The sequence below is a fragment of the Harpia harpyja genome, chromosome 11, assembly GCF_026419915.1.
Source record: "Harpia harpyja isolate bHarHar1 chromosome 11, bHarHar1 primary haplotype, whole genome shotgun sequence".
NCBI classification, from domain to species: domain Eukaryota; kingdom Metazoa; phylum Chordata; class Aves; order Accipitriformes; family Accipitridae; genus Harpia; species Harpia harpyja.
In genome coordinates this window covers 36161769-36183047 of record NC_068950.1, presented here as the reverse complement: position 1 = coordinate 36183047, position 21279 = coordinate 36161769, and the positions used below count along the sequence as shown (strand labels likewise).

The 21279-nt window shown below is 39.0% G+C and overlaps 1 protein-coding gene across 1 annotated transcript; it reads left to right on the top strand.

Annotated features, from left to right (window-relative positions):
• The first annotated feature begins 28 nt into the window (after positions 1-28).
• Positions 29-21243, top strand: STIL (STIL centriolar assembly protein). The gene is made up of 16 exons (XM_052801864.1): positions 29-227; positions 1331-1438; positions 3077-3192; positions 3307-3494; positions 4471-4718; positions 5527-5610; positions 5735-5821; positions 7472-7619; positions 8784-8893; positions 9727-9841; positions 10666-11724; positions 13669-13834; positions 14621-14846; positions 16779-16971; positions 17596-17849; positions 19724-21243. Exons 2-16 carry the CDS (start codon positions 1347-1349, stop codon positions 20544-20546), a joined length of 3909 nt encoding a protein of 1302 aa, XP_052657824.1. The 5' UTR covers positions 29-227; positions 1331-1346; the 3' UTR covers positions 20547-21243.
• The last annotated feature ends 36 nt before the right edge of the window (positions 21244-21279 follow it).

Here is a 21279-nt window from a genome sequence, read left to right as displayed (position 1 = left end):
GTGCGGCGGTAGTTAGGCCTTGGGGAGGGGGTGTCACTGGCCGCTCCCCTCTTCCCTCAGGGGACGCTGGCAGGCCCCCTCCGGTGCCCGGCTGAGGGAGGGGCTGTTGCGGGCGGGCCCCGCGCCTGGGCTCTGCCCCACGCCGGCGCCCCGAGGCAGGGTGAAGAGGAGGGGGCAGAGCTGCGACCGCCCTGCGTGGACCCTGTTCTGCCCGGCCCGGATCTGAGGTACACGCTCCCGCCCTGGGAGGGTCCGCCGTACCCTTCCTTGCGAAGTGGGGGGGGGGAGGTGGTGCGTCTCCCCCCAGCCCGTCGGGGCACCCGCTGGGCCCGATGCCGCTCTGCGAGTGCGGCTCGGGTTATGGAGAGCTATGGGGGTGTGTTTCTGATCCGTGCTTGCCAAAAACTCGTGAAACAGTAGGGCTTTAAAAAAGTTTTCCCTTTTACAAGCCTAAATTTGGGACTTATTTTGATGGGCGCTTGGCTTTTAATGGGAATCAATTAACCGTCGCTGAAAACATGAGAGGTAGGCGAGTTGCTTAGGGGACCGCCTTAAAAACAGAGAAAGTTCTTTCCTGGGAACTTAAGGAAATGCAAAGCAAGCACCTTGGCGAAGTTTGATACTTCAAATAACTACAAAGGGAGTTCTTGCTAAAAAGTGTTGAGATATTTGCCGAATGATGCAGACTGTCAAATGTTTTGTATTTCACTTAATATACTTGGTTTAGGCAACTCTTAAAAAACGTAATTCTGCTTGTGTAAATATGTTTATGTGATTGCATACTAATTTCTTCAGGCCTCTTTGAAGGCTGAATGCAAATTTTGCACTATATTATTTCAGTTAAGCCAAGGCTTTACTTCAGAAGCCTTCAAAGCTTAAGTGGATTGAATGCTGACTTTAAAAAGTGACTAAAACAGGGCTTTTGGAAGCTGACCCAATGTTAAGTTTGCTAAATCAAGATTTTCTGTGTGCCATGGGAGTGTCTAATGACTGATATCCTTTTCCTTTCCTACAATATATCCAGAGCAGCTTTTTCTTGAGCTTTATATGCAAACTTGTATTTTGGCCTACACATCTTCCAAGATTACATGAAGGCACCGTCAGGTGGAAAATGAGAGTTTTGTGTTGACTTTGTAGTTCATATCCTTGGCAACTTCACAGGACAAAGTTTCTGCTTCATTGGCCTAGACCTGAAACAAAAAAAGCACTGACAGCTTATGTATCCTATTTGTTGTTTTTCTTACAGTGTTACTCCTTTGTTCCTTCTTATAAATGATGTTTGAAAGTACTAAGCTTAATCCATTCTCCTTTATCTCTGTGATCTTCCTAGATTTGCTCCTGAAAGGATGGTCCCTTTCAGTTTCCCTCTGTCAAAGTGTGCACTTTGGGACCCAGTCCCTATGGGTGATGTCATTGGCTCACATATTACCTATTACAGGTATGAATAACCTTTTTTAAGTGGCTAAAGGTTAAAATAAATTAAGAATTATATGATTCAAAGCCTCATTTTATCTTCTGAGTCTAGTGTATGACAAGGCACAAAGGAAAAAGAAGCAACCGGCGTGTTCATTATAAATAAGTAGGGATTTTCATTGCAAAGACTTGAGAGTTTTCCTTTCTGTGGTGTAATGCAGTCAAGTGGGTTGGAGGTGCCTCAGTCTAAAGGAACTTACAATTTCTTTCAGTTTCCTTCCCATATGGAAAGGTGTAGAAGTAACTGCATATTTGTAGTTTTCTTCAACATGTTTTTCCTTGTCTCTAAATATTTACAGAGAAAAAAATATTTTTGACAAACTGGATACAGATAGGAGCTTCAAGTAAAACTCAAAACTAAGCATTTTGCTTGCTTCAGGAATCTGGATTAAAATGCCAAAAGTTCTGACTTTTTTTTTGTTTAGAATGCGTCTAGAGGCAAATCTGAAGCACTTGTGAGATTCTAGGGCAGGGTATTTCAAACCTGACTTGTAAAACAAATGGAGAGTAAAAATTGATTCTTGTTACTTAAATGGGTATGTTACAAGACTCGTACTGTAGTTATGAGACCAAGTATATGCATATATGTGCATATAAGGGTGGACAGCTCTTACATACAGGTCAGAGGGGCCTCCACTTGTACTTGCCACATAATCTTCTTTGAGTTAATATTAAAACCGTCAAGTTTTAACAAAGTTTAAAATAAATTGCTTTTATTTTTATGGAGGCACTAAACTTAGTTAATCTTGAGCAGGTGGGATATGAGCCATCACCACAGTATTCACATAAACCAGTAGCTTCACTTTCAACTTTGACCTCTTTCCAAGTCAAAATCAGATAAGCTGTCTCAAGCTAAAATAATGTTGATATATTTACTGTCCTAGATTCCAAACTTACTACCTTTTTTTTTTTTTCACTAAATAGTGATTTTATAAATTACCTGATCTTTGTCCATACTTGCATTCCTGTGTCATTGAGCCCAGTCTGCTGCTGCTTTAAGCATACACACTAAGTATTGTGCTAAAATGAGGGAACACTGCATCAAAATCAGTTAAGCTTTTTGGCCTATTCTGCTCTGTAAACTTAGGAGACTTTTTAGAGGTTCTGTGTTTTGGTTTTAGTGTTTCTAACTTTATCCACCTTCTATTAAAATAATTAAGTTGCGTTCATCTCTAGTTCTTGTGACAATGTTGCCCTTCAGATGAAAAAGCTTTTCCCTCTCCTTGTTGCTTATTCTCCAGAGAAAAAAGCTCTTCTCTCTCCTTCCCATTTATTCTCCACAGGAAAAACTGCTTCCCCTCTGATGCTGGTTTGCTGGACTAGTCAAGCCAAAATACTCTTTTTGAGATGATCATAGAGAGCATTCTGTGAAGCTGCTCCAGTTAAAATACGTCTTGCTTGAATATGAATAGTTGGGGTGATGCACAGAACAGGAGCTAAAATTCTGACCTTTTTGTTGTTTAGAGCTTTGGGCTATTTCTGAGTATTTTCTTTTTAAAGGACAAAAAAAAAAGTGTGGAAGCTATTGTGATACAATAAATACTTTTTTAAAAAGCATTAAAAATAATTTGGGTCTGAAACTTGCTTATTGTTTCTTTTTTAGAAACCCAAAGTTATCTATGGTGGAGAAAACCTTGCGACTTGCCTATCGCCATGCTAAGCAGAGTGAAAAGAAATTATTTTCCTGTTTTTTGCTTGGGACTCTTGCAGTAGATGAAGGTAACTTTAAACATCAGGTAGACAGACAGTGTTGGCTGGTTGAGCAAGATGTTATCAAGGAGCCCGAGTTGCTCTTGGACTCTAACTTTATTTATTTATTTATTTATTGTAAAGATGGGGAAGGCATAACGCTAACAGTAGACCGCTTTGATCCTGGTCGAGAAGTTGCTGGTGGATCGGGCAAAATTCCAACTGCATCTCTTCCCGGAGACTTTTTGATTCCATGTACAGTTAATGCCTGGGGACTTTCTTCAGACAGTATTATAGTGCACAGTGCTGAAGATATCAGCTTGGCTTTCAAGGTAGGCAGCTCTTGGCAACTTTTGGGTCTCTTAATAACTGTCTTCTAGGCTGGAGCCTGGACTGTGCACAGGGCTTGATTTCCAACTGCCATTCATTTCAAACACAGCAAAGTTGTGGCTGAAGCAAGACTATTTAGCTGGTTATGTGAAATGAGCTGCTCGAGTGTCATTGAAAAGTGTATCGGAAACTATTAAAATCAGGTAGTCTTCACAGGTGTTTAAGGATCACACAGTCTTTAATCTTGGACTAAAATCTTGCTGTCTGACCAAAGGTTTTCAGCTGGTCTGACCACCAAAACCAGCAAGACGACAGTGATTGCAGCAAACTTACTTAAACAAGAAAAAACAGCTTTTTCTTTCAAATCTATCATGAATGACTTGCAGTATTTGAGCAATTGTTGATACAGCATTGCTAGGCAAATGACTTGCAAGACAGCATGTAAAGTCTATGTACGTTAGTAGTTAGAGCAAATGTGTGCCTGTTGCTTCTGTGGTCTGCTGTAGACTTATAATCTAGTAAATACACCTTCCATTCCTGTAAATGTTTGCCTGTAGTTGTGTGTATTTCATAATACAAATAACGCTTACTTCACATGTAAACTTTCTCATGATGATACATCCAGATGTTAAAATACAAATTTCTTGCATGCAAGTAAGAAAACTTTGACAGATCACCTTGAGCCTTCTAGTTGCCTGTTATTTTATTAATTTTTATACAATGTAAGTAACCTCAGGTTTTTACTACATCATAAAACAATGCTAAGATATGCATAGCTTAATTTCAACTGTATTTTGTGTTATTCATTATATTCATTATAGCCACGAGTTTTGGAGACCTAGGTTAATGGCTTTTTATACAGTGCCTACTGCAACAGTAGCTACGATGAATGATTTGAGTTCCTAGTGTAATACAACTTGAATCATGGTAGTCATATGAAGACAATTTAGTGTATTTAACTCTTTTCTCTACTTCCAGGGTCTGCAGCACAGTCTGTGCAGTAAAGAATCACTGGATCTTTCTAAACTGCTCAGTGTTAGAGCTCACATTATTTTCACAGAAAACCTGGATAATCTACATTTTAATTTTCACTGGGCTTCTATTACTGCAGCAAATATTTTGGAATACACCCCCGTGAAGTCTGTCCCAATTATTCCCACAGCCCTAGCAAGAAATTTGAACAGTCCTATGAATATTGCACAAGTTCAAGGAACTTATAAATGTGGGTGAGTAAAGGGTGATGCTAAAGCTATCGAAGTTGCCTGACAGTTTGTTGCATTTCCTAAAGCAGGTAGGTATGCGAGATCTCAACCAGTGCTTTACTTTTTAGTAAAATAACCGGCATAAAAATAACATAACTTCTTGGACTTGGAAAAATTTAAAACGTTTTAAACAAGAAACAGGAAATGGGGTGGGGCAAAAATCTTAACTGGTTCAGTAGGAGTTCTTCTTGCTTTTGACTTCAGTTGAAGGATCTTCCTACTGGGGCAGGGGGACACACCTCTAGTTAACATAATAAATATAAACAGCATTCAGCTTTTTAAACAATATCAGTGCTTGCCCTAGAATGAAAATCAGATGAATGTGAGCCAAAGCTTTTTCTGTTAATCATGCTTATAAGATGGTATTGGGGAATCGTCATTCTGACTGATAACTAATTTAGTAGGGTGAACTAAGGATAGATCAGGGAAATAATGTGAAGCAACTGAATGACATTTTATTTGGACAGACTTTGTGAATGCCTCTCTGAAAGTTACTCTTCAAATTTCACATGACTTGCCCTTCTGGATTTGTTGTGAATACCATAATACTAAGCAAATTTTGTCCTTGATAATTCTTTGATATAAAGGGAATTGATGAAAAGCTGAGGAGCTGCTGTAAGTGTGGAGGAAGAATGGTTTTGGTGGTTTTTTTTTTTCCCCTGAACTTTTTTTCTTACAGTATTTTCTAAACTTGTATTTATCTCTTCAGGATTTCTTTCTGAAAGACTGCCTTCCAAAATACTAAAAAACCCCAACTTCTGCTTTCTTTCAGCTACCTTACTATGGACCAGACACGAAAATTGCTTTTGCTGCTTGAGTCTGATCCCAAGGCTTATGCTCTGCCATTAGTTGGAGTGTAAGTGTTTGGTTCTGTTTGTACAGATTAATACACATATTGATTTGAGATGTATTTGAGGGGTTACATAGTGGAAACTTGGTAATGGAACTGTCTCTAATTGGATATTTCTTCTTACTTCTAGTTGGCTGAGTGGAGTTACTCATATCTGTAGCCCTCAAGTCTGGGCCTGTTGCTTGCGATATTTATTCAGTTCTTCAATTCAAGAAAGGCAAGTCACTTTTATAGATAAAACATAGAAGCTATTGGCTGCCTAAAAATATATTCCACAGAAATGCATGGCAGCATGGGCTCTGTTCAAAGATATTTGAGGGAATTCTGTGATTTATATGTTATATAGGAGGTAAGGCTGTCTGTTTTAATTGTTCTTTCTGGTTTTGACTTCTGCTTCACAAATCTTCTATGACCAAAGTGTTAGAAAGCTGGGCTGATACCTCAAAGACAGAAGTGGGTAAACATTAATATCATTAAGGTCACTGCATTTTAGTTTAAATAAGAAGCAGCAAGCAGGAAACGGTAGTTTAAACAGTGGTGGGGTTTTGGTTTTGAACTTTTCTCATGGGTGTTTTCTTTGACATAAGCCTTCTCCACAGTTGTATCTGACCGACATACTGAAGCATATTGATTTGCAGCTAATACTGTCTTTTTATGACTTCCTGCTAAATATTCTGTTCTTATAGTTTTTGCATTCTGACTTTTTTTTTCATTGTGATGTTAGTAGATAATCATTCCTCATTCTCTACATCTTTTCACTTGTAATGTTTGCCAAGTTCTAATTATATGGAAGCTGGGAGGGAGTTCAGGTGTATATAGTTTAAAATTGGTCTTCAGGTAAATCAAACTTCAAAATATGCTGTATGCATAAGAATTTCTTCTGTTCAACCACACTTGCTTTTAAATTATGAAATAAGACCACATTTGGTGAACAGATATGTCTGTAATTACAAAATAGACTTCTTTCCCTTAACAATTTAAATATGCTCAAATACAGATAAGAGCCCAATTAGATTATTAGATAAGCAAGTGAGATGCTTGACTCTCATTAACTTTCACTGATTCCATCTTGGAAGTGGATTAGGCAGATTTGATGAACCATGCAAACAGAATTAACCTCTGCTGACTAACCACTTAATCTGTGCATCATATGTTTTTAACTCTTAAATTTTAAGTATAATTTTAAAGTTGTGTGTGAATGAGTTTTTCAAGCACCTTGTTCCTACTATTTTCTCTATCACATATATTAAAGAAAAAACAAACACAACACCCCCCCCCAAACAAGTGTATTACAAGTGCTATAAAAAGAAAAAATTGTTCAGAAAGTAGTACTACCTTTTTCTGGAAACGCACGTTATTTTCATTATCCTTGATCTTTTGTGTTAAATGTTGACTGTTGTTACTGTAGAAAAAACTTCAGTACAATTTTTCTTCCCCCCAAAAAAAAATCTGTTTGCCAATGAGCATTTTTGGAATGTTTAGGGTTAACTGAAACGCTAAGTGTCTTTATAATGCTTCTTCAATTGAACTATTAAAAAAAAAAAAAATCACAATGTCATTTTTACAGATGTTTTCTTCTATGCTATGATTGAAGTCTTCCAGGAATTCATTTAAAGTACTAAGTGATCCTAAAGGTTTGAGCTAGAAAGTAGATGAATTTTCCCATTTCTCTACTTTGCTTAGATTCTTGCATGTGGCATCAGTCATAAGTCCATCTGCTTCATCTATAGCTCAGTACCACTCAAAATGCAGTGATTCACCAGTTTGCTAAACTGTGTGATAGTTTGCTCAGTATATTGAGAAACTAAGGGCCTTCTTCCTGTTTCTTATGGCTTTTTTTAAGATGTGGGTTTTTTTTCTATTTTAGGTTTTTTTCGGAATCTCAGAGTTTTCTTATTGTGCTTTATTCACTGACACACAAGGAACCAGAGTTTTATGAGTGCGTTCCATGCAGTGGACAGACTGAACTAGGGTTTCAGATCTTAACTTGCAATGAAACAGTACACCTCTTCAAAGTAAGTGGCTTGGTTTCCTACTGCATCGTGGTACTTTAAAATTTGACTTCTTCTTAAAGAAGGGGTCACTATAATGTGATCCAAATGGAACTGCAGCGTTTGAAAATTATGTAGCTCTATAAAGCTACCTTTTTACAGTGATTACTGTAAATTCAGTTTGTCTCTCAAATTGAGAGATGACCTCCAAACAGCATTTAGAATCTGTCTTTTAAAATGTACTCTGCTGTGCTGGACTTGGTTAGTGCTCCTTCTTACTAGTGATCTTTTGGCTTTAGGAGCAGAGATTCTGATTTCCTATAGCATTTGTTAATGTGATATGCTATGTGCATGCTGGACACATCTGAGACTGCTATGGGCGATGCACATTGGTGCTTTCTGGAGAGCAAAGCTAGGTATTTGTGCTTTGAAGTTGAATGCAAATGGGAATTCAGTAGCTACTAATCTGCAGATCTCTTGCTGCGCTACAGTAACAAGGCAGGAACAATTTTATCTTTGTGCAAAGTAACTCTTTGAAAGAATTTGATACAATGTCTGGGAGATAACTAATAAGGTTTGAGGAAATTCTAGGAAATATCAGTTTCTCACTTGATTTCCTAGGCTTGTACAGAACCTGAAGTAGAATTGTTAATCTGCTCGATAAATGCTCCTATGCTCTGGCAGAGAAGCAGCTAGTGTAATGTGTGTCCTGGGCTGTTTACTCTGTTCTCTGTGTGATTAAGTTTCCCTGTTCAGGACTGCCTTCCATCTTTAGCCTAGGTACGGCTTAGCTCTCTGAAGACGACAAGCTTCTTAACAGAGGCTCACTTCTGTTGTCTCCAGGACTTGCCCAGCTGTGGTGTGTGAAACAGTATAGGAACAGTTGCTGTTTCCTATAGTGGTGAAGGCTTGTGGAAAAGTATCTAAGCAGTTAGAGCAAGGAAGCATCTGCTCATGGCTATAATTAGGCCAGCTACTTTACAGAGTAGCAGGGGGAACAGTGTTAAACAGGAAGGGAAGTTGCCTGCCTCCTTGTAGTGGTGAAAGAATTGAGAATTAAAAGTAGAGGACAAGCAGCAAATAATCAGATATAAAAGTCCCTAAAACTATTTCTCTGGGGGTAGTACCTCAGTGATTAAAAGTTGAAAGTTTCGTGCTTCACAATATTCACAATGAATTTCATTCCAGAATGTTGAACCTTCAGGCAAGAGCCCTATCCAGTTTGAGTTGAGTGCAGAAAACCAAAATGCAGAAACTGAGTTCTTCAGCAGAGTTTGCAAGAAACTTCCTATCAGAAGGTAAATCTTTGAGATGTCATTTATACACAAAAATTAAATGTTCATTGGATGAGGTTTTTTGACCTCTGCTGTGGCAGCTGTCAATTTAGCTGTGCATTCAGTGATCTTCTTGCATTAAAATCTGTGTATGTGCTTTTGTTTATTCCTAGAGTTAATATTCTTCAAGTAAGATGGTCAAGCTGACCGTATTGCAAGAGAAACTACTCGTAGTTCTACTCTTGATATTCGTGGTTGTTGTTTATACAGTGGATGTTTCTAAAAAGGCTTACTTGCTGATGGAGCTTAGTTCACTGTATTAAGCTTTCTGTGAGATCTGTCCTTTGAGCAAATCTCTAACTGAAATTTACTTAAGTTGGTAAAAATTCCTTTTTCCTTCCAACTTTTCAGAGCTGCGAGACCTGGATAGGTTGAAACTTAGGGATTTTTAAGAACCTGACTTATCCATCAAATTTTTATCTGTGACTATAAAATGGCCTTTATTTTCCTTTAAACAATGTTACAATCTTTACTGTAGCACTCCCTATCTTCCTAATATAAATCAGTGTTTTGCTGTTAGAATGTCACTTAAAAGGTGTATATGTCTGAGGGTGCGGGGAGGGAGGGTTAGTATTTTTTTGCCCAAAAGCATCATTTGCATTTTCACTGTTTGATCTTAAAACTGTTTGCTGTGTGAACTCCCTAGCTAACCACAGAGGAGATACATAGCAACTGCTTCTTGAAAAAATGATGCTGATAGTGCACTGTAGATGGCACAGTGAAAAACGTGAAGATTCATGTTATAGCTGCCAAATCTGACAAGCAAACATTTTTAGTTTGATTTATGTTGGTTTTAGTCCTTCCCAGGGCTGTTCACCCAGTAAGTTGTCAGCAAGCGATCACGACTCTGGTGTAGAAGATGAGGATTTATCCCCCAGGCCAATTCCAAGTCCTCACCCAGCAAGTCAACAGGTAACTAAGTAAATAATTGTTCTAGGCATCTCAGATGTGACACTTGGAGCAGCAAAACTCTTTGTAAGGGGACTGGAGAGTATAAAGCTACTGTCTCAAAGTGCTAGCAGGGGAAAACAGGACTGAAGAAATGGGCCAAGAGTCCCAACTCCTGCTCTAGTTAGCCTGTCTTTCTTTCCACTATTATGGACACTTTAATTCCTGTATATGCTAGGATTTGGGAACAGAGATAGTAGGTTCTACTTTGGGAATCTTGCTACCATTAAATGGAAGAGCCGTGGTGTCTGAGGCAAAGATAGAGGCAGCAAACTTTCTTGTGTAGTCCTGGGTAAATGAAATTAAGATCTGCTGGTCTGTCCATTTTTACTGAAATGTATACAAATATAATAAAATAGAAGCCCTCATACAGCATAGGTCTAGAAGGATGTGACAGTTGTGGATTATAAAGTATGTTCTGTTGCACCTATCTACGGGGTCTAAGAATAGTAAGAGGGAACATGTAGTCCACTTCTTGAAGAGGAAAGATCCATACTCTGAAATGCGCTCCAGGATGACATGGAGCATTCATTTGGTAGAAATGACTATTATGCCGCATGAAAGCAATTTTGTCTTCTAAGAATGATCCTAGAGATCTTGCTGCTTTTTCTGTATCTGGATTCTCCAATCTTTAGAAAACCATTCAATGTGTAGTTGGTTTGGAGCTGGTAGTGGTCATATATTGATTTTGAATGAAAACATTTTCTTTGATGAAATTCTGTATGTGAAGAGCTGAAAGACAGTATTTTAAAGTTATCTTAAACTTGCTTGTGTAATTGTTGCTTCAGGTTACCAGGATCTTTCCTTCAGTTCCTGAACTGTCACTTGTTTTGGATGGGAGTTTCATAGAATCAGGACAATCATCTAAGCCTATGGGGACTTCAAATGCTAAAAGTCTACCCACAGCACCACATCAGCCTATTAAAAAGAAATGGTGCTTGGGATCTACATATTACCCCACACAGCACTCTGAAGACAAGCAAAACTTTTCTGCTAATATGGGAGATCCCTCTTTGAGGCAATTACCAAACCATTTAAACCAGAAAATTCTCACTTCAAGGCCTTCCAGAGGAAAGCAAGCTCTACTACAGCAACAGTTGCAATGTAAGAAAGCTTGCCCTCAATCAAGAAAAAGTTCTGGATCTTCTTCTTCTTCAACCCCTTGTAGTGGGCCTTCCCCGGATACATCTGTGCATCACCCCAGAAAGCCGTCAGAAAGACTTGTGTTAAATCCCGATGGAGTCGCACAGCAGGGAGAGCCTCCAATTAGAAGAACATCAATATCCTGTGCCAAGCAGCTTCCTGCTGTTAAGCAGCCAGTCCTCTACAACTCTGCTTTTTCACCACAGAGCTGCAGAAGACCACCAGAACTGCAGGTGCCAGTTCAAGTGACACCTTGCTGTCCAGCCAGTGTATGCAACTGTCAGTTTCCTGCTTCTGTCCAATATAATCCAATAAACTCATGGCAAGGAATTGGTAGAATGAGCCCCAAACATGGAGCAGAAATCCAATCAGAGATGTCTCAACAGAATCCATGTACAGTGCTCCATCAAAATATCATTTGCCCAAATATTTGCTGCAATCCAGGGTATACCACAAGCAGCCCTATAAGCATGGGATATCATGGGAAAATGGGGAACTGTTCTCTTGACAATAGCTTATCGCCTGGAATAAGACTGCCTTCAAGTGCAAGCCCCTCTAGTCCGCAGTTTTGTGCAGCCCACTCACCGTGCCTGCACATGCTTGCTTCTAAAGCAGGATCAGATAATGGAATGATGGGATTATCTCCAGATGCATACCGTGTTCTTACAGAACAAGATAGACAACTCAAATTACTTCAAGCTCAGGTTTGTGGAAATGGCAGCTTTCTCCTCTGCCCTCTTAGTGATTATGCTTTGATAGTTCCCCTGCCAAAGGAATTAAATTAACTGTTGTCTATCCTTGTTGGAACAAGAGAGCCTGTCATACCAGCTGCAGTTTGGGGATGGAGTGGGGTCCTGATTAGTTCTGCTAATTGCTGTCCCTTAAATGAAAACTATTTGACTCTTGCCTGATTAAATTTTGTGTTTATTTTTATCATATTTCTATAACATGAAGGTTTCCCTTTTAGCAGACTGTTTATAATGCAAACCAATATGCCTTCTGTATAAATACTTTCATATACGTATGCTTATCTATTGTCGTGGTTTAACCCCAGCCAGCAACTAAACACCACGCAGCCGCTCACTCACTCCCCCCCACCCAGTGGGATGGGGGAGAAAATCGGGAAAAGAAGCAAAACCCATGGGTTGAGATAAGAACGGTTTAATGGAACAGAAAAGAAGAAACTAATAATGATAATGATAACACTAATAAAATGACAACAGCAATAATGAAAGGATTGGAATGTACAAATGATGCGCAGTGCAATTGCTCACCACCCGCCGACCAACACCCAGCCAGTCCCCGAGCGGCGAATCCCTGCCCCCCACTTCCCTGTTCCTATACTGGATGGGACGTCACATGGTATGGAATACCCCGTTGGCCAGTTTGGGTCAGGTGCCCTGGCTGTGTCCTGTGCCAACTTCTTGTGCCCCTCCAGCTTTCTCACTGGCTGGGCATGAGAAGCTGAAAAATCCTTGACATTAGTCTAAACACTACTGAGCAACAACTGAAAACATCAGTGTTATCAACATTCTTCGCTCTGAACTCAAAACATAGCACTGTACCAGCTACTAGGAAGACAGTTAACTCTATCCCAGCTGAAACCAGGACATCTATGTAAAAAAATTTACTGCATAGGCTATAGACTTTGGAATTGTTGTAAGCATACAGGTGAAGCACAGAACATTCTCATGTGTTGCTTTGCCCACCTTCAAGCCTGCAGCTTCCTGAGCTGTTGAGGCTGTTGCTTTGAAAATTTCAGTTTTCTGTTTGCAGCAGACTGGCAGGATTCATCAGGTGTTTGTTGCTGCACTGGAAATTTGGGCTTTGGTGGTCTTGCTAAATTCAGTTTTGATACCAGGTTAAGTTTCTTCAAAATAGCAGCCTCCTGAGTTAGCATGCGGGCCCTGTATTTTGCAGGGTATGATTTGGGGCTGAAGAGCAAGAGTTTAAATTTTGCTGCTGGTGATGAATGATAGGAAGAGGAAAGTTGCTCACAATACATATTTTTCCTGCTTAAACTGGAAAATTACATCTGAAATATGCTTTAGATATAGTTCCTGTATGTAAAATCGAGCTCTTAAAGCATGAGCTGTGCATGACAGAGGGAAACCTCTCCTTATTGGATAAATGCAGTCTTCACTGTTATGATATTTCTCCATGGAGCTGTGAACTAATCGGTGCACAGGGTGGATGCAAATACTATAGTGAAGATTGCCTGGGCAACCTTAATTTTATTATTTAAGTGCTTAGTTTTGTAATTAATACAAAGTTGGTTTAGCATGGTGTAGGGACAGTTGGCATAAAAACGCTTGGCTGGTAAGTCGGTAATAGGCTTTGTATGTGAATGAAAGGGGCAGAGAATACTTCCAACAAGTGTAGTGCAAATAGGCTTTACTCAAGTTGTCTTGGTGTAGTTCTGCCAGCATGCTTAAAACCTTTTCTTCACTAGCTCTGCCAATATCAGAATTGATGTTTTGATTTATGCTGCATGCACTGCTGAGAACTGGAAGGTTATCAGACTTCTGTGGCAATGCAGCCTGGATCTGAATCCAGATCCTAGAGGGGCCTAATTTAGTAATCCACTTTTGCCTATTATACTTTATTTTTTTATTGTACAAATTATAACTGTCTGATAACCATTACAGATCCAACGCTTATTGGAAGCACAGGCTCATCAGGCTTGTTCTTCTGAACCAGCTGCAGCTGGCCATGCTCCGCAGCCTGAGAAGCAAGGGGACCTTGTTTCTATGGAAACACAGTCCTCACCAGGTTCCCCCATGAGGAAAAGTGTGAGCATTGCTGTAAGCACAGGTAATGCTTTATTCTTTAAAAATAGGCTGGCATTGCTTTTTCTGGATGTTTCTGTGATTTGTTTGGGCATGGGGGGAATGTTTTGCAGAAACGCTGAATGTACGCAAACATGCACCTAGATACAAAAAGACAGCTAAGTTCTGTAGGTGTTTTTGCAAGTTTAGGCTGGAGCTACTTTTGTCTTTGGGCTGCAATGGCAGTGATTGCCATCACTGGAAGAATTCTTTTTCCAATAGCTTTAGCAAGGTCTTCTATTTTAAATTGTGCCTTATTGAAAGAAAAAATCCACGTCTCTTTCTGAATTAATACACTGTTTTGAAAAGTAATAGCTTCTATCCCATCTGGTGTTCTATTAAATATATTATTGATGGTTTTTGTAAGGCATGCATTTACATGCATGGAGAGGAGACTGCATTAGCTTTGATTTTAGCAAGTTAGGCAGCTGTGTCTGTAAAGTTATATATTAATGGTTCCTGTTAATCCATGGGAATATTAAATCCATGGAAATATTGTGATTAGTCTGGAAGAAAATTTTGAACTGGCTCAAGGTCGATGCATTAAAATGCTTTAATACAACTATTTATTTTCATCAAGTACACTTTGGAAGAAACTAGGACTTGAATGATGTTTTGGCAACTCTTAGCTGTTCTAAACACTAAATCACTTCTAAAATGGTGGAAAAAAACTGAATGTGACGAAATGATTCCTCTAGCTTTATGAAGCCAGAGGGTCTCAGAAGATAGTAATAACTTTCCTTAAACGGGTAAATCTCTCGTTCTCTTCTAGGTGCTAGCTTATTTTGGAATACAGCCTCAGAAAAACAAGATGACTCCATACCACAAGGAAAAAAAGAGGATGAAGAGATTTCTAAGGAAGACATAAGCATTTCAATTAATGCTGAACAAGATGCAAGTAATACAAGTATTGCTTCTTCCTTAAAGGTGGTTGACATGCCCAGCTTTGTAGACAGTATTCATCTTGTGGAAGAAGGAACTAATCAGAACACTCTCCAGTAAGTAGCCAGAGATATCTTTTGTTCACATAAGAAGCTGAACTGCCTTTCATAAGTTACTACTTTCATAGTTATTTTCTTCAGGAATTATAAATGGTCACCTGACTTCAGTTGTTGTGTTCTTTCCCTTCTTTGTTTTTTAATTATGCTTCAAATTGTACAGCTCACCAAAACACAGTTGCCTTTAGAGTCTGCATTTATCGGTCATGCACATTTAGCTAGCCTACCTATCAGCAGCGGCTGATGGCAAAAGCCTTTAACTTGTAAAAGCATGTACAGTGCTGGCAGCATTCCCTTTCTCACCTTAAATCCTGAGGGGGAAAGGGGACACTGCTGTAGTCAGTTGTTTTCCTACAGTGGCTTTCCCCTGTCAGCAGCATTCAGAACCCTTTCAGTTCTGAGGGGCTTAGGATGAGGAGTTTATGATTATATGACTGTTCCCTGAATTTCTCTACCTTTTACATCTAATTGCTTTGTGTGTAGTGAATGCAGGTACCAACTTCACTGCTGTTTAATTATTTTTAAGCTCAGATTATTTATAGTGCAGTGACTAATCTCAGACTAATTTGGGAAGCGATTTTAAAAATATTTTTAATTATCTATATGGATGTTATTTTTACACAGGGAATAGCTCAACAATTTAGCACTTTTAATGATCTAATATTCTCTAAGTATAAAAAGCCAAAGGAGGGGGAATACCCTTCCAGCTAAATTAGGTTTTTAAAATAATCATATTGGGAAAGAGATGATAATTAAGCTATAACTTAAATATTCATAGTCCTTGATTAAAATATTATCTGCAAACATATACTGCTACCATAAATGTTACTGATTCAAATCAGTTTTTTGAATGCTGTATTTCAGAGAGATGCCATCTTATGAATCTAAGTTGAAGAGAACCTTAAACCTGTAAAATAGCTGTATAAGTATCTTATAGTAAGAATGTAGAGCACCACCCAGATTTCTTTGAGGAGGAGGGAAACATTTTTGGGAATGATGAATAATTGCTAGTGTAACAGTAACTGATAACCTACATCGACTATCTAGTATGTCACGTGATTTAAATCTTATCGCTTTCAACACAGGCAATTGATCAGTTGAGTTCTGAAATTCCCTTATCTTACAGTTGTCTTCTGAGGAGGAACAGGAACGGGGAGGAGGGTCGCTTAGGGATCTCCTCAGGATGATAGTACTATTGATATGTCTGGTCTCAAACGGTTTATGCGATGCACATACCAGCTAGCTGATGTATGTAACTCATTCTAGAACATTTACCCTTTTTTATCTGGAAACTTCAGGACAGATTATGGTTCCCCTTTCACATCTGCTATCGAGAAATATTTCAACTAGGTGTTTGTTATCAGTTCATGATACTCAGAGTGCATTGTGTATGTGTGTACTTGTAACAGTGTTGTTGAAGTTTTTAAAGCGTTTTTAAAATACAGCAGGAATCTCGTTATCAGTTACCTTGGTAAAAATGGCTTTTTGAATAAGTCATGTTTCAGAACGTATGGAAGATACTTGCTCCTAAAGGCTTTTAAGTGTCCATAAAAATGCTGAAAACGTAAGACAAACTCCAGATTGTTAATAACTTTAATTTCATCTGCTTTAAGGTTAAGACATAGTCATTGAGTTTTGACTAGTCCAGAGAAGCCATTGCCATTTTCAAATCATCTTTTGAAAAACTAGTCAGGCTGTTGTAGTTTCACACCGTGAGGTGTATTTCCTCAGCCCTCAAATGACTTTTGAAAGAAAATGACTGCAGAAAGGAGCAAAGCCTCAAGCAGTAGACAAACCAAGAAATGGTTAGGATCTGTTTCCAGTACTTGATTTTTCTCCTCTTGTGTTCATGAAAAGATAAGGTACACATAGAAATACTTGTGTTTTTTCTGTTTCAAGGAAATATCTAGCTATCTCTTTGTTCTCTTTCAGAAACGGAAACGTTTCCCAAGCACTTGTTCGCAGTTCATCCTTGGAAGAAAGTATTACCGTGTCTTTACAGAAAGAACCAACAGAGGGAGCCAGCAACCACTTGGTGGTAACAAGGGAGCCAAACTTGGAGCCACCTGCCTCGTTGCTGCCTCGGCGTCCATCAGAGGATCAGAAGCTTTACCAGGACTTACTGGTAATTCATGTAAATTTGATATTCTGCCCTGAATGCAACAGTCAAAACAGCACACTTCTGAAGTTACAATGTGGTATTGGCATGAATGAAAATGGTGTGTGGTTTTCAAATTCACATGTTATGCTCTACAGAAAGGTTCCAAGTTTGTGGTTCTTCATTTTTTAAGGTTTAAGTGGTTATTCTGTACTTCACCCTTCCATGCATACATGGAGTACTGTCTACTGTCTAATAAATAATAATTTTTTTAGTTCAAAGATAATGTCAGTTGATAACTTCCCAAATTAGTGCACTTTATAATAGCACAGCATTTTACCTTCAAGTCCCTTAAAGGGCAGGTACATTAATCTTGAAGAATATCAGTATGTGATGTGTTTAAATTCAGAGCAACCTCTTACAGAAAGTTTGAAATGTAAGATATTCCAGTGTTTGACTACACTGCTGGGAGTTTACATGACTGCACCTGAACTGAATCTGAATTTGGCTCCTTTGTCAGAATAAGCTGTTAACCCATCTAGTTGTATTTTAAGTTGCATAAGAATAAACCCGGATTTTGGTTTTTGACAACTGCTGCATGTCATGATGTTTATGTCCATGTGGTCTGTCCCCTGCTCCCTTTTCCTATAGGGCCAAGTAAACCACCTCTTAAGGTCCTCAGAAGAGCAAGATCATTTGTCTGTAAAATCAGGATTTGTTAATGATGATGGTCCTAAGTATCAGGATACTGACAATAAAACAGAAATGGCTTCAGAGACTGACACGGGAGTGGTGGATAAAGAGAGTGTGATTAGTGCTACGCTCAAACAGCTGAAGAGTCTTGGAGTGACAATTGACTCGCCTGGCAAAATGAAGACAAATACACACAAAGTGGAGAATGCCAGGTAAAATACTAGTTGTTTTGAGTAGTAATTTGTAGATCCAACCAAAAACGAAGATTGGCTCAATGAGCAAAGAGAAGGGACTGTGTTCATTGTCACTGGGAATTTGTTTGGCACCTTGATCCACATTTCCTGCAAAGATGAAACACTGGCTCATGCTATGGGTATTTCAGATAGGTTTAAGAGCTCTGCTAGCAAAACTCAGATTATTTAAATATAACACAAGTAGCTCTAGCTGTTAGAGCATCTGGTGATTCTTAAAGTATTGTGCATGCAGTAGCACACAATTCCCTAGAATAATAACAAAGCTGCTTGAGTAATTTCAGTCCTTTGGGCTATGTCAAAGTATTCCAGAGAAACACTGGACTTGGGAGGCTGAATGTTAAGCAGCTATATATTTTCGTCACTGCTTCTTAACCCTTGCCTTGCACTTCACCAGTATAAGTGACATTGTTATCAAGGCTTTGATATATAATCAAAACTGATTTTGTCCTAATCACTTGTTATTGTGAGTGCTTTGACTTGAAACAGGTGGCTGGGGAGGGAAACAGCCTTGATGAAACAGAAGAAGGAGCAGCAGTAATTTCTGAAGAAAGTGTTTGAGGCATAGGAATTTACTTATGTAGCTGCTTAGGCATAGGCTGACTGCCTGGCACAGCTTCGCTTTCATCCTTATTGTCTTCTTGATACTAGTATATAACTGTTAGTAAACAAAAAAATCTAACCATCTCCTACTTAATCTTCTCTTCAGCTATGTATCAAAAGCTGTTTCCAGTCATACAGTTTCTAAGCTCTTTTCTCTCCTTTTCACTTGAATTTCCTCAGGCATTTTTCTGGAATTTTTGGGCTACCTTCCTGGCTGGAGAGTCTGTCAGTGTTCTTTTAATGTCAATAATATGCTAATAATTGAATCCATAAGACAAAATTGGAATTCTTGGTGTTTTTTCTTCAAACCTGGGGAGCAGGGTGGGATTCTTCCTTCTGCCACTTTCATGACTGATATAAACAATTCTGAGAGAAGGTCTACCAATCAGTAGAGAAGGAAACAACAGTGCAACTCCATAGCATAATTTGTGGTTGTTTGTCTGAGCCAGGAGTTTGCTCTCCTTAAGCAAACTTCAGGATTGTGTGCTCAGTGGAATAAGACGACTCTTAACTCTCAACACAAAGAGTTTGGGTTTATGAACTAGTATATGATGCATATATTAAATGCACTGGTTTATAACCACTGCCAGTGTACCAGAGCTTGTCCTTTCAGTCTTTAAACACCTAATGTATAAAAGAAATTGGTGTACCAAACAACAGAACAAATGAACGTTTCCCTTACTGAAGGATGCCTTCAAAAACTAGAAACTTGCAGGCTTCTGGAAACAGATTCTGTAAAAATCCTGGAATTGGCATGCACTGGGAGAGAAGAGATGTTCTTGGTCTCTGTCATTGGGCTTGTATCTTCTGTCTAGATACAAATTTTGGGTTGGATGGCAGTATCTAGAGTCTCAGCATCAGGGACTTAAAATGTCACATTTCACTGGTGAGAATAGACCAAGAGCTCAAACCTGCTTTAAAAACAAAACCAGCTCTGAAACCTGCTAGAGGCAGGTTCTTCTTGATACGAGGGTTGTGGTTAAGATCAAATCAGAAGGGAGTATCATCAATTCTCTAACACAGTGTTTGAATACTGTCGGTGTGAGTAGCTGGAGAGCTGCTTTTTAGTACGTGCAGAACGTATGATCTCGGCACTGAACAACCTGATTGAGCTGTGATGTTCAGAAGGAAGGAGAATTCGGTACAGCAAGCAAGATGAAATTATGGGATTATATTGTAAAATGCATTCTTTTCCTGTAATGCTAAACTAACTTTTTGATGCTTTATTTCAGCATCTTAGCGTGCATAAATCCTGAAGCAGTTGTTCCTGGACTAAATTATATGTCATTTGCCAATGTCAGCATGTGTGGCTTAACTCCTAATGTTGTTGATCTGAGCATGGAAGCAAACGCTATAGCACTCAAGTATCTCAGTGAAAATCAGTTATCTCGACTTTCTTTCAGTCGCTCAGGCCAAAATCCTCCGGTAGATTTCTCTTTCCAAGACATCTTGCATACAAATATGGACAAGAGCATGGTGGGTTTTAGCTTAATTTCACCAAACAATATGTCTTTTGCAACCAAGAAGTACATGAAGCGATATGGGCTGATACAGGGCAATGACAGTAGTGAAGATGAAGAGGAACTGCAGGTTCAAGATGGCAATTCTGGCACTGTCAAAAGCATGCTGGACAAAAACTGTATCCCTGTGTTGGATGGCTTCAACCACCAGACTGAATTATCCAAAAGAACTGATGGAAGACTTCCAATTCATCTAAAGAGTCACAGCAGAGAGTTGACTACTAATGCCTCTCCACCAGAACTAAACAGCCCTGTATTAAGAAATATTACAAATGAAATTTTTCCTCCCAGAGCAGATCAAGCAGATGAAAACTCAGTTCAGATTTTAAAGGATTTAAAATCAAAACCCAAATTGTTACCTGGGAGGGTTGAATTCACTGAACAACCTGGTAGGAAAGACGAAGGAGACATTCAGGTCTTTCCTGGAAATCTGCATACTCCAGCCCTTGAAACATTAAACCAGTCGAACAGCATCAATTCTGTTGGCACTATTCTTGATGTGAAACAACTCAGGCAGTTGCCAAAGTTGTTCTGAACATCCCCCGAGACAGCTGGCAACTGTTACAAATCTGAGAGGGACATCTCAGTAAAAGACTATAGGAAACCAAGGATTAAATTGTCTTTGAAGAGGTCACTCTGTTGTAACAATGTAAAACTTGCAGAACTGAGTTTTTGGCCCAGGTCGGTGACAGCCACCTCTAAATGCCTGGTTTGTGTCGGTGCTGATCAGCATTGAAGTATGTGTGCACTTTGTTTACAGTTAGGCGTGATTTTAAAGTATCTAAAAGGTGAATCAACTTGAGCCCAAGATGTACTCTAAATACACTTTTGACAATGATGCTTATTTAAATGTTCTTCTGTTGAGTTTTTTAAAACACTGACTTTTACATGTTTGTGCCAACTGTGAGCCATCGATACTGTGTGTAGCAGAGCAGGGGTAACAGAGCTAGAGCACTAATTTCTAGAAAGTTGATGAAATGGTTGGATTACTGGGGAGGGGTTGTGTCTGGGGGGAAGTATAACTGTGGCTTTACTTTGCGTAAAATTATTTTGAATTTAGCCAAAATGGCACATGTAACTCTCTGTATCATGAAATTGTGGAAGGAAATTGGAAAAACTAGCACTTTTAAAACTTTCGTGGTTTTTTTTTTCTGAATGAATGTTTTCTATTTATTTAAGAAGTACATATTGCTCATAAAGGTCAAAGGTTCCATTAAAAAAAAAAATCTTCAGTTGTCCAATGTAGCCTTTATTTAAGACATATGCTA

Coding starts and splice junctions, on each gene's coding strand:
- STIL (XM_052801864.1), top strand. CDS start 1,347: ATGGTCCCTTTCAGTTTCCCTCTGTCAAAGTGTGCACTTTGGGACCCA. Junction 9,842..10,665: donor CTCACCCAGCAAGTCAACAG/GTAACTAAGTAA, acceptor TTGTTGCTTCAG/GTTACCAGGATCTTTCCTTC. Junction 17,850..19,723: donor CACAAAGTGGAGAATGCCAG/GTAAAATACTAG, acceptor GCTTTATTTCAG/CATCTTAGCGTGCATAAATC.